Source organism: Pongo pygmaeus, chromosome 4 (assembly GCF_028885625.2).
Source record: "Pongo pygmaeus isolate AG05252 chromosome 4, NHGRI_mPonPyg2-v2.0_pri, whole genome shotgun sequence".
In the NCBI taxonomy this organism is placed as follows: domain Eukaryota; kingdom Metazoa; phylum Chordata; class Mammalia; order Primates; family Hominidae; genus Pongo; species Pongo pygmaeus.
Window position 1 is genome coordinate 98,782,648 of NC_072377.2, and position 19,846 is coordinate 98,802,493.

At 36.9% G+C, this 19,846-nt stretch overlaps 1 protein-coding gene across 15 annotated transcripts in view; it reads right to left on the reverse strand.

Annotated features, from left to right (window-relative positions):
* The window catches only part of MCTP1 (multiple C2 and transmembrane domain containing 1), a 609,877-nt gene that overhangs the window by 200,283 nt on the left and 389,748 nt on the right, over positions 1-19,846 (reverse strand). For 10 of the 15 annotated variants that reach the window (XM_054489419.2, XM_054489418.2, XM_054489417.2 and 7 more), the window contains 2 exons: positions 13,643-13,813; positions 10,108-10,238 (listed from right to left, as the gene is read on the reverse strand). In XM_054489419.2, coding sequence (XP_054345394.1) covers positions 10,108-10,238; positions 13,643-13,813 — 302 coding nt within the window. Of the gene's footprint in view, positions 1-10,107; positions 10,239-13,642; positions 13,814-18,743; positions 18,822-19,846 lie in introns of all 15 variants that reach the window. The other 5 variants (XM_054489416.2, XM_063665001.1, XM_054489422.2 and 2 more) reach the window with 1 other exon arrangement.

Consider the following 19,846-nt stretch of genomic DNA (forward strand, 5'->3'; position numbering starts at 1 on the left):
TAGGATGTGCCACTATGGGTGGCAGTATGAGAAAAAGGGGTGTAGACTATCCTCTTTGGTTCACAGAGCAGCTCTCCTGACATCTGTTTTATATTGATGGTTCTATATGTGTGGTTTGAAAACTTACCTGACACAGCTTATATAGCTCCCTAGGCTCTCCTGGAGCCATGGTCACCTAAGTCCTCAGCTGTTCGCTTTGCCTCAGCTGCTCCTTTGGCTGTGCCTCCCCAAAGGGCTGCTCTTCATCCCAAACCCATGACCAACTGACTGTGCTTGGGTCCTCATGGGTCTCCCACCTAGGGCTGGCTGATCTTTCACTGTCCCGAAGGAGCTAGGCACTCCCCTTTTCTGGCAAGGTGCATCCAGTCCTAGCCGCCATATACTTTGAGTTTCTGGTTTCTAAAGCCACTTCTGCACTTCAGTAGGAAGCCACACTGTGAAGATTGTATCTGGCTGCCAGATCAACTGCCAAGGAAGCTGCGTGAAACAATGCAGAAGTTATCTCCTTGTAGGGTGAACTATGATCAATGTAATAGGAGATGGGAAGACAATGTCCCACACCTCTTCCCTTTCACAAACTGTTCCAAAACATAATTCTCCATATGGCCTGTGCACATGTGGCCATATGGATGCACCTGCTAAGCAACCAGCTATATCTCTGAAATACCAGAAACAGTGACCAACCCATGAATACATTTGCTTGCATTTCGTCCTAGTATTCCCTGCCTCATGTTCTTTCTTTCTCACTCTCACTGTCTGGGATGGTACCTCCTAATAAAGCACCAGCACTCAATCATTGCCTCGTGCTCCATTTTTCTTGAGAAACTGGCTTAAGGCAAAAACCATTGCTACAGCCCAACCCTCTCTGTATGGATGTCTACAACACAAACTTGACCATGTCCCTCCCTGGCTTTGCACTATTTACGAGATATCCTTAGCTAGTCAACAGTACCCTCCATGACTTACCATCAGCTTATGTGTCACTTGCTGATGCATTCTCACTTACAACTTATCATTCCAGAAGCCTTATAATCCTCCCAACATCCATGCTAGAACGCACCTGTTTCTTTATGTTTGGACAAGGCATGCCCTCAGCCTGAGATGATGTATCTCATTTTTGCATGGCTAATTTTTACCAATTCTCATTGAAATAACTTGCAGCTGTCTTTCTCAATATCCTGAAATGCCTCAAGGGCAGGAACAATGTCTTATTCTCAGCACGTGGCACAGCAACTGGAATATAGCTGGTGCACTGTAGGTATTAAAGTACTATGGACAAGGAGATGGAGGCTCAATAATTTACCCTTGGTGACAATGCTTGACAGTGGCAGAGCCAGCGCTAGTGTGTAATGTGCTCATTCTACCACTTCTATATTGTCTCCTGGAAAGTGGTTTGACTTCTCCCCAATACTCATTTCACTCACTCACTCATTCATTCATTCATTCATTAACTATTCATTAAGCGCTTATGTCTCAGGTCCTTTTAGATTTGGAGATTCAGCCCCTTCTAAACCTTCAGGTTTCTCAGGTCCTTACTTCAGAATGAGCACAGATTCTGTGTTACTTTGAAGAAAGTTATTTGGCATCAGAGTCCATGGCTGGGGGTTCAGAAAACTGAAATTTTAATAAATCCCGATTATTCATTAGTATTGTGATATTAAGCAAGTCACTTAAACTCTTTGTACTTCAGCTTTCCTCATTTATTGAATGGAAATTTTAAAAAGAATGCCTTCTCTTTGCAGAGAATTGTAAGAACACAGGAATCATGGATGAAAAAGTACTTTGAAAAGTTGAAAGTGCTACGTAAATGTATTATCTAGTTATACTATCACATTTGCCTTAATTTGATACTTGAAAATTCAAGGGATCTGCATCAAATTCAACTCATCAACTAATGAATCAACAGAATAACCAGAACAGACTCAAATTTAAAAGAGATTTTTGTATTGGTCTGTTCTCACGCTGCTAATAAAGACATACCCAACAGTGGGTAATTTATAAAGGAAACAGGTTTAATTGACTCACAGTTCCATACAGCTGGGGAGGCTTCACAATCATGGCAGAAGGCGAATGAGGAGCAAAGTTATGCCTTCTAAGGTGGCAGGTGAGAGGGCATGTTCAGAGGAACTCCCCTTTATAAAACCATCAAATCTCATGAGACTAATTCACTATCACAAGCACACCATAGGAAAGACCCACCCCATGATTCAATTACCTTCCACCAGGGTCCCTCCCACAACAATGGAAATTATGGGAGCTACAATTCAAGATGAGATTTGGGTGGGGACACAGAGACAAACCAGATCAATTTTAGAGCTACTTTCCCTCATTCTACAAATGCTTCCTAGTATTCCCTGCCTCATGTTCTTTCTCTTTCACTCCCACTGTCTGGGATGGTACCTCAGAGTGAGAAAAATAAAACTTAAAAAAATTAAGTGATGGCAAGAACTTGAACCATGTTTCCTGACTTCCATATCAGAGCTTGAAGTTCTCTGCATTAAAAAAAAAAAACTATATACATTTGAACTATTTAAGCACGTGAAAGGAATATTCATCATCTTTATGGGGTGATGTTATCCTCTAAAAGTTCAAGGAGAAAAATCTCAGCGTTCTGATCACCGTTTTTCTCCCCTGCCTTTCCATCTGCTGTCTCTGAACCAGTGACCCATAACATTCCTTCCCAGATGAAACAGTCTTGTGATTAGCATCCTGGGTGAGTTTGTATGAGTCCCGTGGGGTATAGAAAGTACATGTTAGAACTATTTGCAATTATTTTTTAACGTAAAAATAAGACAGAAATGAAGCCTCATCAGTCTCTAATACATGAACACAGGTGGCTCATACATCACATAGGCCTCAAGTATTTTGAGGGAGGCATAGGAGCTACATGGCTAACACGAAGGGGTCAACAGTGGCACCCTTTGGGGCTCACTCGCCTTTCCTGAATTGCAGTTCGTAATGCCCTATTAAGTGGATTTAGAGATTATATAATCTAATTTTTAACTAAACTAATCCTCACAAAATGGACAGTTGGCTTTAAAAGATCCCACCAAAGGAACTGTGGATAGAAGATAACACTAATTGAACAAGCACAAGTGAACAGCAATGATAAACAAGAATCTGCCGAGCCGACACTTCTATCCCACTTGAGCTCTATGTCAGCCATGTTACAGCTCACAAAGCAGTGGTGCTAGAATCAGATCCGGCAAGAGATCTGCCAAAACAATCCAAAATTATCAAGAGGAAATTTATATCTGCTCTCTTTAATATATACTTCTAAGTATATATTATGCCTTAAAGTACTAACTAATGAAATTTTGAAGCCATCATGATTGGCAGAACATTTAAACATAAAACACTCAGAATGGGAAGACATGCCTCTATGAGAGGGGGATTTTAGAAAGCACAATTTTACATAATTTTTAGCAAATTGAATAATACATGTATGAAGCTTTTTGAGATTTCTTAATATATGAGAACTACTTTACATTTGCATAATATAACATCTTATATTATAAATTAATATATGACTCTTTGAAATGTTTGCATTAAAAAGATTCAATATGCAGCTGCTGAAGTGTTTTCAAGTTCCATGACTATGCAAAGTTTTTACTCTATCTCTGACATTACAAAATGCTAAATGCTGTTATTGCCTTTCTGTTGTTAGAGGTTGTCACTGTTCAACTCTCTCTGGGGAGACTGCTTTACCTGGGTATACTTCTGCAAACTTCTATAATTCCCTATTCATTGACTTGAAGGTAAACTACACACTATACATACAGCAGTGTATGGAAACTGTCTTTGAGAACTTTGCCAGTTATTTTTCAAATATTACAATGAGTACAGCCTTTCTGAGAAAATCTTCAGAACAAACAGTAACTCATGAAAGAAAAGGGATTAAAATCCTAATACATTTTGTTTAGGTTGAGTTTATGAAAAACCAAGACAAAAATCAACGACAAACTCCATTCTTTATTTAAATATTGCCTATCTCCCTAATGAACTATTTCACTCAATCATTAGTAAAAAAAAAATAGTAAAATACAATGATTTTTTTTTAAACTCTCTTCAGTTTAGAATTTTCTGACTAGCTGTCCTTGTGCTTTCAGATTAATAATGCAGTAGGATTTCTCCTGCTCTTATTTATGTAGAAAGTAAAAGAAGCATTGTAGTTTTGGTGTCACAAATGAAAAACATTCCAAATCAGAATCTATGGAGTGTCAAATGCTCAAATGCATTGCCTTTCAACCTAAGAAAACATTAGTTGGGTTTTTATCCAAAGTCAAAGGCTATTTTCTGCATTTGCCACACAAAACTTGAACACACATTTGTGTTCATCTAAACAGTTCACATTCTCTTCTCCTCAGCATTAGAGAGAGCCACAGATTTATTTTTATGGCTGTAGATTTTGAAAGCATTTTTTCTTCACCCAGAACTTACCAATTCAGAATACATTTTTCTTATCATATACCATTAATAAGAATTTCATTAAAATTAAGCCCTTGACTCAAGCGTACATTGGTAGCATTTAGTTGTCATGGGTAGCACCAAATGCCTAGGCCCTGAGAACAATGCAACAAAGTCAGTAGCAATTCACCAACCTAAAATATATGTACCCCAAATCAATGCCACTTTAAAGAAAAACAAGCATTTTGCACACTAATAAATAATACTGTAAATCTTGCTATATTGGATTGCAAATAACTCCAACTGAATAAAATTGCATGACACAGGATTTACTTATTCTGCACATTCATAAAAACAACTTGTTCCCTGACAGCACTCATTCTTGGCAATTTACCGCAGCTGTCAGCAGCCAATTTGTTCAGATTACTGCTCTGCATAAAAGTGTAACAATCATGGGGATTTATTAGCTGATTATCGTAAAGGGGGCAGTCCGTCTTGCCTGCCAAAATGCAGGTGATCAGAAAGTTAAATAATTACATGCAGATTAACATTATTTCACCTGCACTTGAAATTTGTAGTTCAGTGACAGGTAAAATTTGTTGTTCAAACTTGCAATACGGTGTGCATCACCTAAGTTAGTTTACCAAGTACTTGGCATTTTACTGAGCACTCCATGGCTCCAGGACAACATGCTGAATACAAGAGTGTGGTGAAATAAGCATGGACTTTAGAGTCAGGAAACTCTGGATTTGAGCCTCAGATCAATCACCCCACTGGCTGAGCAACCTCAGCCCTCAGCCTCACTATTTGCATCTGCAAAATCGGTATAATATGAACCATCCCTGCTACCCCAGAGTGTAAAGCTAATGTGTATAATAGGGCCCTGTAGGTTGTAAAGCATTATTATTATTGTTTCTTTCCATTTATGGTAAATTTACTTTTGTGTAAAGTTTTACAACCAGATAGCTCCGTAGATAGCATGATGATGAAAAGTTATAGTAAGTGTCTTGGTAAATGTATAGCCTACTTTTCCCCCAGTTATGGCCATTTATTACTACTGAAGTATAAAGACTATTCAGACACTTTTATACTTTAATTCATTCTTCTCTTTTGCATTATATTCAATTATCTTTCCACAATTACACTGAAACTTTCTTACCTTCTACTAAGTCATGTTGTTCTAATTGCCTTTCCATTAATGCCTGGTGTCAGATCAGCATCTGTCTGACAGCCATAATTTCCAGTGTTAAATCAAGCTTCAGGGATTTATATTCAAACCCAGGAAATATTTACTGAGTGCTTGGTGCCAGATACTTGTTTAGGTATGGAGTATGTTGCAGTGAACAAAACACTCAAAAAATCCCTGCCCTCCTGGAGCTTACATTCTAATGAGGGAAAATAAATGATAACATAAATGAGATGCATAGTTTGCCATATGGTGGTTGCTTTAATGGAGAAAAACAGAGCAGAATAGAGGGATAGAATGCCAAGAAAAGCAGGTTCAATTTTAAAAAGGCTTGGTATGGATGCCTCCCTGATGAGACATTGGTGCACAGATCTAAAGAAGATAAAGAAGCAAGGCAGGTGAGTGGATCCCTGAAGAAAGTTAGATAGAGGGAAAGGTCCTGAGGTGGGAGGGTGTCTCAGATGCCTTGAGGAACAGCAGAGAGGCCAGCTGGCTGAAAGTGAGCGAAGGACGGGGATAGGCAGAATAGCAGAAGTTCACAGTAGACAAGCAACAAGGCCAGATTGTGCAAAGCCTTATAGGCCACTGAAGGGACTGTGGCTGTCCCTAGATTATGATGCAAAACAATTAAAGGGTTTGGAACAGAGGAGTTAAGTTACTTTATTTTTGTTTTAAAAATATTACTCTGGCTGCTAATTGGAAACAGACTGTTGTGGGAGGGGAGGTGTGGAAGGAAGAACAGGAGGCTGTTGCTATTGTCCATATGAAAGCTGATGGTGGCTTTGACCACAATGATAATGACAGAGATGATGAGCGGTCGAGAATCCTCAATATGTTTTGAAGAAAAATTATCAGGTTGCTGATTGATTTGACGAGAGTGAGAGAAAGAAAGGAATCAAACATGGTTCCACGATTTTTGGTGTTAGCAACAAACAAGAGAAGCCTGAAGGAGGAGCAGTTGTAGGGGACTGAAGGTTGGAAGTTTAGCTTTGCACATTCTAAATTGGAGAAATCTATTAGACTTTCAAATAGTGATATCAAGTAGGCAGTGCAATATAGGGATCTGGAATGCAGAGAAGAGTTATGGAGTGGAGCTGGACTCTTGTGAATGAATGAAGTCACCATGGGAGCCAGCATAGATGAAGAAGATGCCCAAAGAGTGAGCTCTGAGGCTTTCCAGAACTACAACATGAGGGGATGAGGAAAAACCTGCAAAGGAGACAAGAAAGAGCATGCAGTGAGGTAAGAAAAAAACAAGGAGCATGTGGTGCCCTGGTAGGCAAGTGAAAAATGTGTTTCAAGGTAAGGAAGGCGTCAGCTGAATCCAGTACTGCTGCTGGGTCAGGTTAGACGAAGGTTGAAAACTGGTCATTGAATTGAACAACGTGGTGGGCTTGGGTGACATTGACAGGAGCAGTTTTGGTGGATTGTTGGGGGCAAATGCCTGACTATATTAGTTCAAGTAAGAATGGAAGTGGGGGCTGGGCGCAGTGGCTCAGACCTGTTAATCCCAGCACTTTGGGAGGCCGAGGACGGTGGATCGCTTGAGCTCAGGTCTTCAAGACCAGCCTTGGCAGCATGGCAAAACGCTGCCTCTACCCAAAATACAAAAATTAGCCAGGCGTGGTGGTGCATGCTTGTGGTCCCAGCTACTCAGGAGCTGAGGTGGGAGGATCGCTTGAGCCCAGGAGGTGGAGGTTGCAGTGAGCCGAGATCGCACCACTGCATTCCAGCCTGGGCGACAGATCCAGACCCTGTCTCAAAAACAAAAACAAGAATGGAAGTGGGTAATGTTCAGTACTAAAATAGTTTTAACTCTTTGACACTCCAGATTTGCAAGTGGCTCTTTCATTCATAGCCAGTCTTATTTTTATTAAATATAATGAAACGAACAAACTCTGTTATTGAGTTTGCATTTACAAAATACATTTTAAAAAATCATTATATACGACCAAAAGTGGAAAGTAAAATAGACAATTATAAACCACAGCATAATAAACTAGTCTATATAGATAATGTAATCCATACAAGTGTTCTCAAATTTGGGACTCAGTTTAGACAGTACCCTTAAAAAATGTTACTAGCCATCGGAGGAATAGTATTACCCTCCATGGCCAACTTTAAACTTACTCACAAGCCTCCAGCAAATTCCTAGAACAGTCACTACTTTCAAAATTAACAGACACAGAATGTTGCAGTGAGAGCTTGCAAAAGAAGACACATGATTATGATGACAGTTTTATTACTGTTACTTTACCCTGAGTACTCAAATTTAATTGGAAAGTAAGTCAATTGTCTTTGAAACTATTCTAGGAATTAAGTAATTCTATTATAATCTGTATTATCGCTACTGTTTCCACGCAAGCCTCAAATAAATAAAGAAACACAACTTGCCTGATACTTAGGTATAATAATATGTTGCTTTCAGTGGCAGGATGCTTTTAAAGAGCAATTTAACAAGTGTCAAGTTAGAGACCTGGAGTTTTCAGCGCTATCTGGATATCAAAAAGATTTGAAATGATGATGCATCATAGTTATTTCCCTTTTCTGCAAAAGGCAACCTTGCTAATTTAGGAGTGTGCAACATGTTTCTATTGTCCATCTTTCAGTATCTCAAAATCTAACACTCATTCCTTTCACTGTGTAAACCAGTATAAACCACTACTCCAGAGCTGTCTTGTCTATACCTGTGCTCATTTCACTCTAAAACTTTTGGGCTTAAACTGCTTTCATAGGCAATTAAGTTTGGTATATGATCGAAAATAGACTTCTCTTTTTCAAGCTTCCACAGTATCTGGAACAATCCCTATGATCTTCTATCCAGCAATTTGTCACTGTTTTCTCAAAAATTAGCCAAAATATGAAAAACCTTTAGAAACAAGGTGAAGTGAGATAGTTAGGTCCACCTTTCTGTCCACCATGTCTGCCCTTGAAGAACTCATAATGTTATTAAGTGAGGAAAAGAAAATGATCAGTCCCAATTGGCCTGATAAATTTTCATAGTTTTTAAATTGGAAAATTCTTACCAAAGGAAAAAAATATAAAATAACATCTGTCATTAAAAAAATAGAAGAAGGGATATGAAGGAATGTAATATATACCTAGAAATACAGGAAGCCAGAATATTTACAGCATAATCTCCATTATTCTACCAAGATAAGAAAGTTTGAATACAAAGAAATAAGGTTGAGGTAGCAAGTTACACATGTCCATCATTCTGATTATCTTGTGGTCACAAAATATAACTAATGTTATTATAACCAAAGAAAATGAACTAGTCACTCAAGGAATAGCTACATAGTACCTTCTTGAAAGAGCTCATAGCCTATTGAGGGAGAGAGAATCTTAGATATATCATTATAATGAAATGCATTTAGTGTATTAACAGATGTGATATATCCCAAAGAGAACAAGATAAAACTTTAAGAAAACTCTGAAAATAGTGTTTTAATTAAGGGAAAAAATGTTCAATAAAGGCCTGTGCTTTAAAAAGGCTTGAAATGTAATGTAGTATTAGATTATGGTGGTGTCTTCCAAGCTCACTTTACAAGTAAAATAGTAAAGGCTACCTGAAGCTCATCTTTGACATCTCACTATATAATCCTATGAAGAAAATGATATATATATAACTGCATCATAAAAAAAACAAGAGATAAATATGTTGGATTGGATTCCTGTTCTTACATTTCTGGAGTATAATTTATTTTACTCTTAGTATGTATAAATTTTCTTCAAGCTGTGTGTTTAAAGACTTGGAATTTCATGTAAGCTACAGTGAGGAAAGAATTTTTTCTTTAATTTAAAAAATTAACAAATTCTTCAGTACACCACACTTTATTTCAATATTGGCAGGTTTCAATGTGTTTTGCTACAAAGACACATATATAACTATCAAAAAATATAAACATAGGCTTTAAATTAAGAAAACATATGATTCAAGTAGTCACTCAAAATAACCTTGACTTTGTGGAAAAATGTCATGTAAGCCTCAGAATACTCTTTTCTTTACTGTGTTATCAGATTAACATGGCTCTGCCTCACATGCTTCCTACACTAATACTTGGGAACTCTTTACAGATTTATGAACTCCAAGGAGATTACAAGTATTCTCTACCTTGTAGGGCGTTGTAGAAAATAATGCATTTTATGGTGATAGTATGCTTTATGAAAATAAATATTATCTTAGATCACTTTACAGACTATGAATACGCCCTTTGTTCCTTTACGTATCTTATATCAGATGAAATTCCTCTTTCTCAACTCCCATAACTTTGACATCTGGAGAAAATTCACGGATATCAAATTCAGATAGCCTGTGTCCATCAGGCGGTCAAAACCGCCACCTACTGGTCAGTTTTTGAATCTATTTTTCAGTTCATCCAAGCATTGCCTTACCATGGTAAAGTCCCTTTCTTCAAAACAGTAAAGATAATTTACAATAACCAGGCTTACAGCAAATATTCTTTTAATAAAAATGCTCTAGGAGTGAACCAAAAATTACAAATTGCACAAACCTGCCAATAAAATCATCCCTTTTCCCAGCATCTTTGTCCCATGCAGTGATATCAATGATTCCTCCTCTTTCTTCATAAAGGTGAAAATCAAATTGTTCCCTCCATTGAGGATTCAACGTTTTTGGCATAATCTGGAAAAAAAATCATTATTGTCATATTGCTAGCAGCTTTTTTAAAAAAAACCTCAACCTGAGACACTAAATCAAACTTTTGTTACTATAGTATCTAGAAAAACATGCTGTGTGCTATTTGAAAAAAAGATTACAGAAATAATGGAAATGACTCATTAGATCTCCAGCATCTTTACTGACTAGTACGTGAATGGACCTCAATGGATGTGTCCTCAAAATCACAAGACATCCTTTGATTATTTTAAATAACAGATAAGATATATAAATTATATAGAAGAGGTAATAACCTATGAAAGAAATAGCTCACTCAGATACTAGCAATATTTTACATAATCATAGTTAATGCATTAAGATATAACTCATAGTCAGTCAGTCATCTCAAAATAAAGGAGATTGAGGATTTTCAGAGTTTTTTTTCTCTTACTTGCCATACACATTGGAATCCTGACTTGAGTACATGAAAAACAGACAATGAATTTCTGTGAGAGCAGGAGAAAAAAGCAAGTAGCTTTTGGGTGGTCAGGCAAACTTTTATCTTAGACTTATGGCACTGATGTAGTATCTCATGTTATAGATGGATAAGTTGAGACCTAGAGTTTAAGTGACACACCTACAGTCAGTATGTTTTAGCATCTAGACACTAACTCAAGGTCTTTGATTAAAGCTTCAGGACTCTTCCCCCAAAACCATATGCCAAAAATGTCTGTGAAATAATAAATGAATATATATGAGTATATATGTATGTATACATGTATATATGAGTATGTATGTATGTATATTCATGTATACATACATATATGTGTATACATACATATGTGTGTATACATACATGTGTGTGTATACATATATGTATGTATAAATATATGTGGATATACTCTGTGTTGCATATACAAGAAAGATATCTGAAATGTAATTCTGTAACTTCAAGTATTCAGATAAGTCATCTTGTACAGTAGAATCAATGAACAAAGTAACCTATATTGATAGGAATGGAATTTTAAAATTCCATTCACCATTGGGTTAAACAACATTTATATTTGTTTCCTTGTTCTTTCTTTTTAGCAGGAAGGCATGCAGTGGCCTTTTCTCTTTTTAATGTATGGCAGACAGATCTTCAGATGTAAAGTTTGAAAGCAATGAAGTATGTTATATGCAAAGGTAATGCAAACGAATCACAATTTTTAAAGTTCATAATCTGAAATTAATCAGCAATAGATCAAGGAAAGAAAGAGCAAAGAGAGACACATGTCCATTGCTGGGTTTCATATTTCATACCTAAAGAGCAGAACTATAAAAATAAGTAATGTTTTTAGCCTACTAGAACACAGAAATGGTGCTAACTAAGAAAGGACAAGATAGAAGTGGTCATAGGTACCTATTTTTGGAATCAGTAGCTACTTTAATATATGTTATTAAGCTCCATGGCAGAAAAAAAAATGGCACTGAATGAAGGCTATGATAATTTAAATGTCTTATAATCAGGCTCAGATGAACTCCTATGGTATTTTGGGGTGTGGTCTGTCTTTACTTTTCCGGCCTTAAACAGACTAAATTTTCAGTTTTTTTTTTTAGGATTGCCTTCCCTATATGATTTCCTTCAGGTCAGAAACAATGCCTTCCCTTTCCACGTGGACACTCCAATCAGCCTGCTAGCAGTACTCACTGCCTGCTAATGATGGGCTCTCTGATATTTTTAACTACCTTAAGTACTAGCGAAAACTTCCTGGGCTTGAAGGGACCTAAGCAGGCTGTTTATCAAAAATCTATAGAAATTATGACACTAAGGTGAATAAATGCCCATCAGAATGGAATGTGATCTTTAATACAAGACGGATATGATCAGTTGTCCTAAGCTGTCTATGAATAACAGCTGTAAAAACTGACCAATAAAGAGGACATAGTTCATTACAACAGAGATAAGATGATATGGTTTGGCTCTGTGTATCCACCGAAATCTCATGTCGTATTGTAATCCCCACATGTTGGAGGAGGGTCTAGTGGGAGATGATTGAATCATGGGGGCAGACTTCCCCCTTGCTGTTCTCATGATGGTGAATGCGTTCTCACAACATCTGGTTGCTTAAAAGTGTGTGGCGCTTCCCTTTTCACTCTCTCGCTCTGCCATAGAAAGACATGCTTGATTCCACTTTGCCTTCTGCCATGATTGCAAGTTTCCTGAGGCCTCCCAGCCATGCTTCCTGTACAGCTTGCGGAACTGTGAGTCAGTTAAACCTCTTTTCTTCATAAGTTACCCAGTCTCAGGTAGTTCTTTATAGAAGTGTGAGAATGAACTAATACGTAAGATGTGTGCCAAAAATACAGTTATGACTACTAGACCCTTATTCATTATTACTTATATCACTAATATTATTTAATATATTTGTAGTAATATAATATTGTAGTAATATATTATTACTATTAACATAATTGATACTATATGATATATTTCTTACTACTGTTGTTAGTCTTCCTCTTCTGCTATTTTTGTTTGTTGAGTGATTATGGACAAGGCAGTATTCTAAGCCCTTTAAATGCATAACATATATTCATTTAATCTCATTAACTTTGTTAGTTAGGCATTATTTTAACTCTCATTTTTACAGGTGGGAAAACTAAGATATGGAGAGACAAAGCAACTTGTTCTAATCAATTTTAAAATTTGCTATTTGCATTAGTACAAGTCAGGTTGGATAAAGTGTCTAAGAGTAACATACAAATATTTTTATGGCATGTAAAATAATGCTATTTGTAATACTGATATTAGCACTAGTTGTAATAATGTTAAAAGCTACACTCTTGGGAGGCCAAGGTGGGTGGATCATGAGGTCAGGAGATCGAGACCATCCTGGCCAACATGGTGAAACCACGTCTCTACTAAAAATACAAAAATTAGCTGGGCGTAGTGGTGCACACCTGTAGTCCCAGCTACTCAGGAGGCTGAGACAGGAGAATTGCTTGAACCTGGGGGCAGATGTTGCAGTGAGCCAAGATCATGCCACTGCACTCCACACTCCAGCCTGGTGACAGAGCAAGACTCCACCAAAAAAAAAAAAAAAAAAAAAAAAGCCACACTCTGAGTACTTTATGTGCCAGGCATCAACTATGTGTTTTCTGGGTGGCTGTTATTCTTTTAGTCCTCAGAGCTATGCCAAGAGATAGTTCCAACTATTATTCCTATGTTGTAGATGAAGAAATTGGGACATAGACAAGTAGTTTATGGGAGGTCACCTAGTACATACATTTAAAAATGCTATACAATTATTGGTCTTGTTTTCTGACATGGTGTTCAAAAAAGTTTGTTAAGCATTTAAAACATTATCTAGTGGTTTCATCTCCTAAAGCAGGGCTATTAACCAACCAATGCCTTCCAAATATTGACAGGAACACAATAGAGACATGGTTACCTTGCTCTTGTACTTCTGATGCCCAAGCCGGAACTTCACATAGGGGTCGCTCAACCCGTTGGAATCCATGGCCTTGAGGTCTCTCCCTTCAATCAAGGTGATGCTGACTATTCCTCTCCAAAGATGCGATTTTCTGTGTAGGTCTGATAGACGTAAACTTTGGGTCTGAAACTTTTGGCAAATGAAAATTGAGTTAGGTTACTGTGTTTTAAACCCAAATACCTCATTTTGGCGTCACCTTTTCTCCTGTTATGATTCTTCAAAAAATAAAGGATAGGCAATTATAATTTTTTAAACTAAAAATAATTATGAATTATTGTTGTTTAATTATAACATTAATAAATTATGAAATTATCATTTAATGATAAATTCGTTGTGTAAAAGAGTTGAGTGTTCAAAATACAGTCTAGCTTTTCAATTCTTAAGATTACAAGATGTAGATACTTCAAGAATATCAGAGAATATTTGCATGTGTGCCAAATAGGCTTATGCCAAAATATGTATACAATAAATGTTAGAAATATCAAAGGCTTCGTTCATACTGTGGTATTTAATTTTTAAACTATTTATGGTTTTTGAAGATCTCTGTTTATGTTATAAATATATTTTACAGGTGGTTTTTAATTGCAAGATTAGTTGCAAGTTCTATTCAGATAGTTTAAAAACTTCTTTCTTGCCACATTTGGAGATTATTGAGCTTCAGATTGCTAAAGGACAATTTAAGTTACCACAAAATAGAAAACAAAATCAATAAGCCCATCTAAGATGTCTTGCTTATACCTAAAACTTTCATCACAAATATTTAAAATGTTTAAAGTTACACATGTGATTTATATTGGCAAGTATGTTTCTGGATTTATTTTACATTTTAGTATCTGAACATTTTGTTTAATGACTTTTATTATTCATTTTTTTTTTTAGAAACAGAGTCTTGCTCTGTCACCCAGGCTGGAGTGCAGGGGTATGGTCATAGTTCACTGTAACCTCAAACTCCTGGGCTCAAGTGATCCTCCCAAGTATCTGGGACAACAGGCATGCACCACTGCACCCAGGTAATTTTTATTTTTTATTTTTATTTTGTTTGTTTGTTTTGTTTTTAGAGAAAGGGTCTTGCTTGGTTGACCAGGCTGGAGTGCAGTGGCATGATCATAGCTCACTGCAGCTTTGAACTTCTAGCTCCAAGTGATCCTCCTGCCTCAGCCTCCCAAAGTGCTGGGATTACAGGCATGAGCCACCACACCTGGCTTAGACTTTTATTAAAATTTGCAAGTCTACTAAAAATGGCCATATAATCTCTTTAAACTAAAAAGGACATAAAACAAGCCATAGAAAGTAACTAAATGTGAAAACATTTTCAATCTGGATTCAGCATCAAGCAGTACTATAAAAATAGTTTCTTTCATATTATCAAACGTGTTTTTCCTACTTATAGTCATTTCATAAAGAAATTCAACATTCCTCTCAACCTCAAAGTACACTTCTAAATTATGGATTAGCACTACTTTCTACCTGATCCCTTCTACGTTAATGTTACAAAGTTACAGTCTGTTTTACATAACTCTGCCTCCCACTTTGACTTCCTACCTTTTTCCATACCAGAGCAACACCATAGGTATTTTTATCATCATCATCAAAAGTCATGCATTTCAGAGTGCTTCTATTAGGAAAATGAAAACTACATTCTTCAAAAGATAATACTTCTAATATTTGAACATTTCAATGAAAATCTTTCAGAATCACATTGCATATTTTCCTGCCTTGTTGAACACAGCACATTTTGAACCTTGCCTGGTGGCTCTGCCCTATGAATATCAACGCAGGCCTTTGTCTACACACTCTTCATCCCTGTGAGCTTCAAGAGCAGCATTCAAATGTGTTCTGAAGTGTAATGGAGAATTCATGGAGCACCTGCAAGTTCTGCAGAACTCCATGCCCACTTCAGCTGGAGCTCCTCTGCTCCTGTCTGTTCTCTATATTGGATTTCCACATTGGATTTTGTTGAACAGAGGACTTCTCAGATGAAAGTAATTGTTTAGAATTTGTTGCACCCAGTTATGCCCAGGGTCTTTGTTTTAGTTCTAAGATTTCATGCAACTTATTATTATATAATCCAGCTGTAGATTTTGGTGTATGACTGTTCGGTTTAACCACTTCTGCTGCTGTTGAGACTGCCTCTAACAGCAGACTCTAGAGAATTGGGTTTTAAACTTTGGATTGGAAACTATTTTAAGGAATATGAGTAGCAAAGAAGGAAGCAAACAAATGTTGTAGCAAGCAAGAAGAAGTAACTATTTTAGCAAAGATCAAGGAGTTAATAGCTGCCAACTTATATAGAGCTTTAGAATTTAAAAGTGTACATATCTACATTACAACGTTTGGTTCCCACGAAAACCCCATGAGGTCAGAAGGCAAGGCTTCTTAGCCCCATTTTACTGATGGAACTCAGAGTGGTTGTGCTCGTAAATGGTAGATATGTGACTAGAACCTCAATATTTCTCATTTTTATTCCTGAGCTTCTCCAATACAAGTGTTTAGGGTGGAGATTCTCTCATAGGTTAAAAGGTAATCATGCTTTACACAAAATGTTTCCAAAGGGTACTCTCCACTTAAGTGGCGAGCGCATGGCTAATTCAGGAAATTGCCTTTTACTTTTCTATTATATGACCACATGTGTTTATATTTATAATATTTCAGCTTGTTGAAGAATATACTTAATGCCATTTTTCTATGTGCTCTCTAGAAGCAGTCAAATAGTAGCTGGGTACAAGCTAGTTTACACAGTGTCTTCAATTAGCAATGTGAAGTAAGTTTCTTTAGTAGTGCCATGTCTAAAATAGTGCCTTCCTTGCTTGCTCCTCCTTTCATTTTGTTTTCTGTTTTGTTTGTTTGTTTTTAACATGAGAACATGAACTTGGCTTACAGAGTGAGGGGTAGAAAAGCCATTTTCACTCTGTAAGTCAAGTTCATGTTTTCATGTAAAGCTCACAGGAGGAGAAAAGATTCCATTTTCCATGGGGTCCTTTATGCTTTCACAGAAATAAAATGAGCATAATAGAGACTTTACCTACTGCCATTAGTTGCTGTGAAATGCTTTTCTATAACCCAGAAGAACATTTCCAAAACAACTTGGGGAGCTAAGTGGGAGGAAGAAGGAGAACTTTTCTTCATAAAAACAGGGCTAATGGGTGTGGTAATTATGGGGACCTGTGCATAAGGCTAAGAAGAAGAAATATAAAAAGTTTCAAAGATATTCTAATCAGATATTTTTTAAGTGATGTTTTCTTCTTCAATAATTTTTGTTCAAAATGGTACTTCTCTACAAAGAAACTCCATAATTCAACTGTAGATTTAATTGAGCAACTGCATAGTCATGAAACTATTAAATATTTATGCATGAAGAAGTGAGACTTGAAAGAAAATTACAGGTAAAGGTAAAAGATAAAAACATAGGCTACCAATAGCAGAAAAGATAAGCATGTAACATAAATGTTCACTCACATCTTCCTAGCAATTTCTGGCTATATGCTCGGGCATGTTTCTCCCTCTCTGGGACTCAGTTTTCTTATGTTTGATTTTTCAAGACTGTACTTCAGGGCCCCAAGTGGACTAACAACACTTTTCTGTGTGTATCTACGGGTGGAGGGAGGTTGTGTGTTCAGGGGCCTACAGAGAAAAAAGTACACTCCATAAACAATGAAGATTTAGCTTGCTCAAGATAGTCATTTATTACTTTTACTTATTTTCAAAATCAAAGTTCTGGGGAGCTCATTGAAGGGGTGGGGATGGGCAGAATACCACGGCAAAAAGAAACTTTGCAAACTATGAAATTCTGATGCTCTCCAAGGTAACTCCTGAGTCACTTGCTGCTCTGTTTAAAAAGTTTCCTTCCTCTGTATAGCAAATCTCTCAAATATGTGGTCCACAGACCAGTGGCATTGATGTCACCTGGGAACTTTTTAGAAACTCAAATCCTCTGACCCCATCCAGACTAACAGCATCAGAAACTCTGGGAGAGGAGCCAGGCATTCTGGTTTAACCAGCCCGCCAGGTGATTCTGATACACACTCAAGTGTGAGAATCCTTGCTTTGAAAGTTATGTGGTGCAAGTGCACTGGCTTCTCTATGTTCTAATAACTATTAATACAATTGTAGACATTAACGTGAATATTATTTATGCTATTTAAAGTCCTTTTTTAGTCCTGCTTCTAAATTTACTGATTAGGGAAGCATATTGGTCTAGATATTTGGAGTATTTAAAAAGAGAAGTAGGACCCTACTGAATAATTATGAAAAGCTGTGCTTCTTTTCTTCCTTTATTATTTTTTTCTCATAAATATATCTAAATAACACATATTTATTGAAGTGTTGATAGTCCACCAAAATCACTTATTGAGCACCTAAAGGGCAAGGAGTATTAAACAAAGCCAAGATATCACTCAATAAAATTTGCATATTGCAGCTGGTACTTAGTTTCCTAAGGTAATGCTCTCAACTAGGTCCTTGTTGAATTAGAACTCTTCTTGAGGAGGACAAGAAAAAAGGCAGGAAGAATAAAAAGAAAAAAACCAACCTTGTTCTTCAAAGCAAGGAACAAAACCAAAGCCCTTAAAAGGAAGGAATAATCTTTGAACTTGTAAGGTAGTTGTTCTCAAATTCTAGCAGTCAATTTACTGAAATTGCGTGATTCTCTGAGATGTGTGATTCAGTTCTTACGGAGTAGAGCCGTGTCTGTATTTCAGTATGTGCCCCATGTGATTCTCATACATCCAAAGTTTTAGATCCACTTTCATTAGGAATATTCATCCAAGTTCATAATTAATAAAGAATATCAAGACACCAGGTAACAATACAGATTTCAAAGTCTGAAGCAATTAGTCCATAACATGTATCTTTAGTAAGAGTTTAGAACAAATGAGCTGACAATGTAAAGAAAGTGTTAGTTATATTATTCCTTGAAAAAAAATTAAGATTACAATTCCTTTTCATATGTACAAAATAGGTTAGTATAGGGAATGGGTTTTCAGTACGGTAAGTTGGCTCTCAGAAATCCCAGCTCATGCAAGCTCAGAAAAAAATAAATGAACTGAATGGTTGAACTTACTTGTACATTTTTGCAATAAGGATTCTGAAGCTCTGCTCTGCAGAAGCCCAGGACAGGAAGAGCTGGCCTGCCACACGTCTGGATGGAAATGAATGATCAGAGCTGTACGGGGAAGCTTTGTACCATTCTCAACCCCTCATTTTGATCAGCAGTTTGAATTACTCTTCAGAAAACATTATTTGAGAAAATTTGTATTTGCTTCTCAAGTCACTGTCAGAAAATGTCTTATAGCACAATGAAAGTAAATGTCAATGCAACTCTAAATTTCCAGCCACTATTTTCTTTAGTAGAATGATGCTGCAGTGGTCAAGGAAATGAAGCCCAGAGATTATATGGTAATAGAGCCTAATTAAGTGATTTCAGGTTTTTGTTAATAGGTGCATCAGAGAAAATAACTATAGTACGAGAAATCATGGAAAGAATAATTGTTTCCAAGTCTGCTGCTTCAAAATGTCAGAATAGTGATAAGCTTTCAGAAAAATAAATGTGATATGAATAGGCAAAAACTAAGATCATATTAACCTTGCATCCCACATGTAAATCTTTTGCAATGATTAAAGAAGTATCTCTAAACTAATAGGGAAATTTTGTCCCACATGACACCTCCCTTTTCTGCCTTTGCTATGGAAAAGTAACCCAAAGATCCCTTCACCACCAAGACCAAGAGTAGCAAGAGATGGATTAAGAAAGATATAGCTGAACAGGAACTCCTGGGGGGAAATTATCATGGTGGGACTGAAAGTTTATATTAGAGGTCTTCTGGAGCAGTTAAAGAAAGTTTCGTAACAATAGTATTATGATGAGATTAGAGTCATCAGCCTTAATAACATCAACAGAGAAGACTGGATTAGGGCAGTCGGAAAGGTGGGTTAAATCACACAGAAAGAAAGGAACATTTATTGTTCAGCTATTACATGCTGCTGTTTTCACACTCCAGTGTTTTTCATGACAGGTATCTTATTTTAAGGTAAATAAACTGAGGCATAGAGAAGATAAGTACCCCACTCAAAGCCAAATGACTAGAGATTGGCAAGGCTGAGATTTGAATCTAGAGTTGCTGAGACCTCATCAATGATTTCCACCCCCCACCCACCTATATTTCT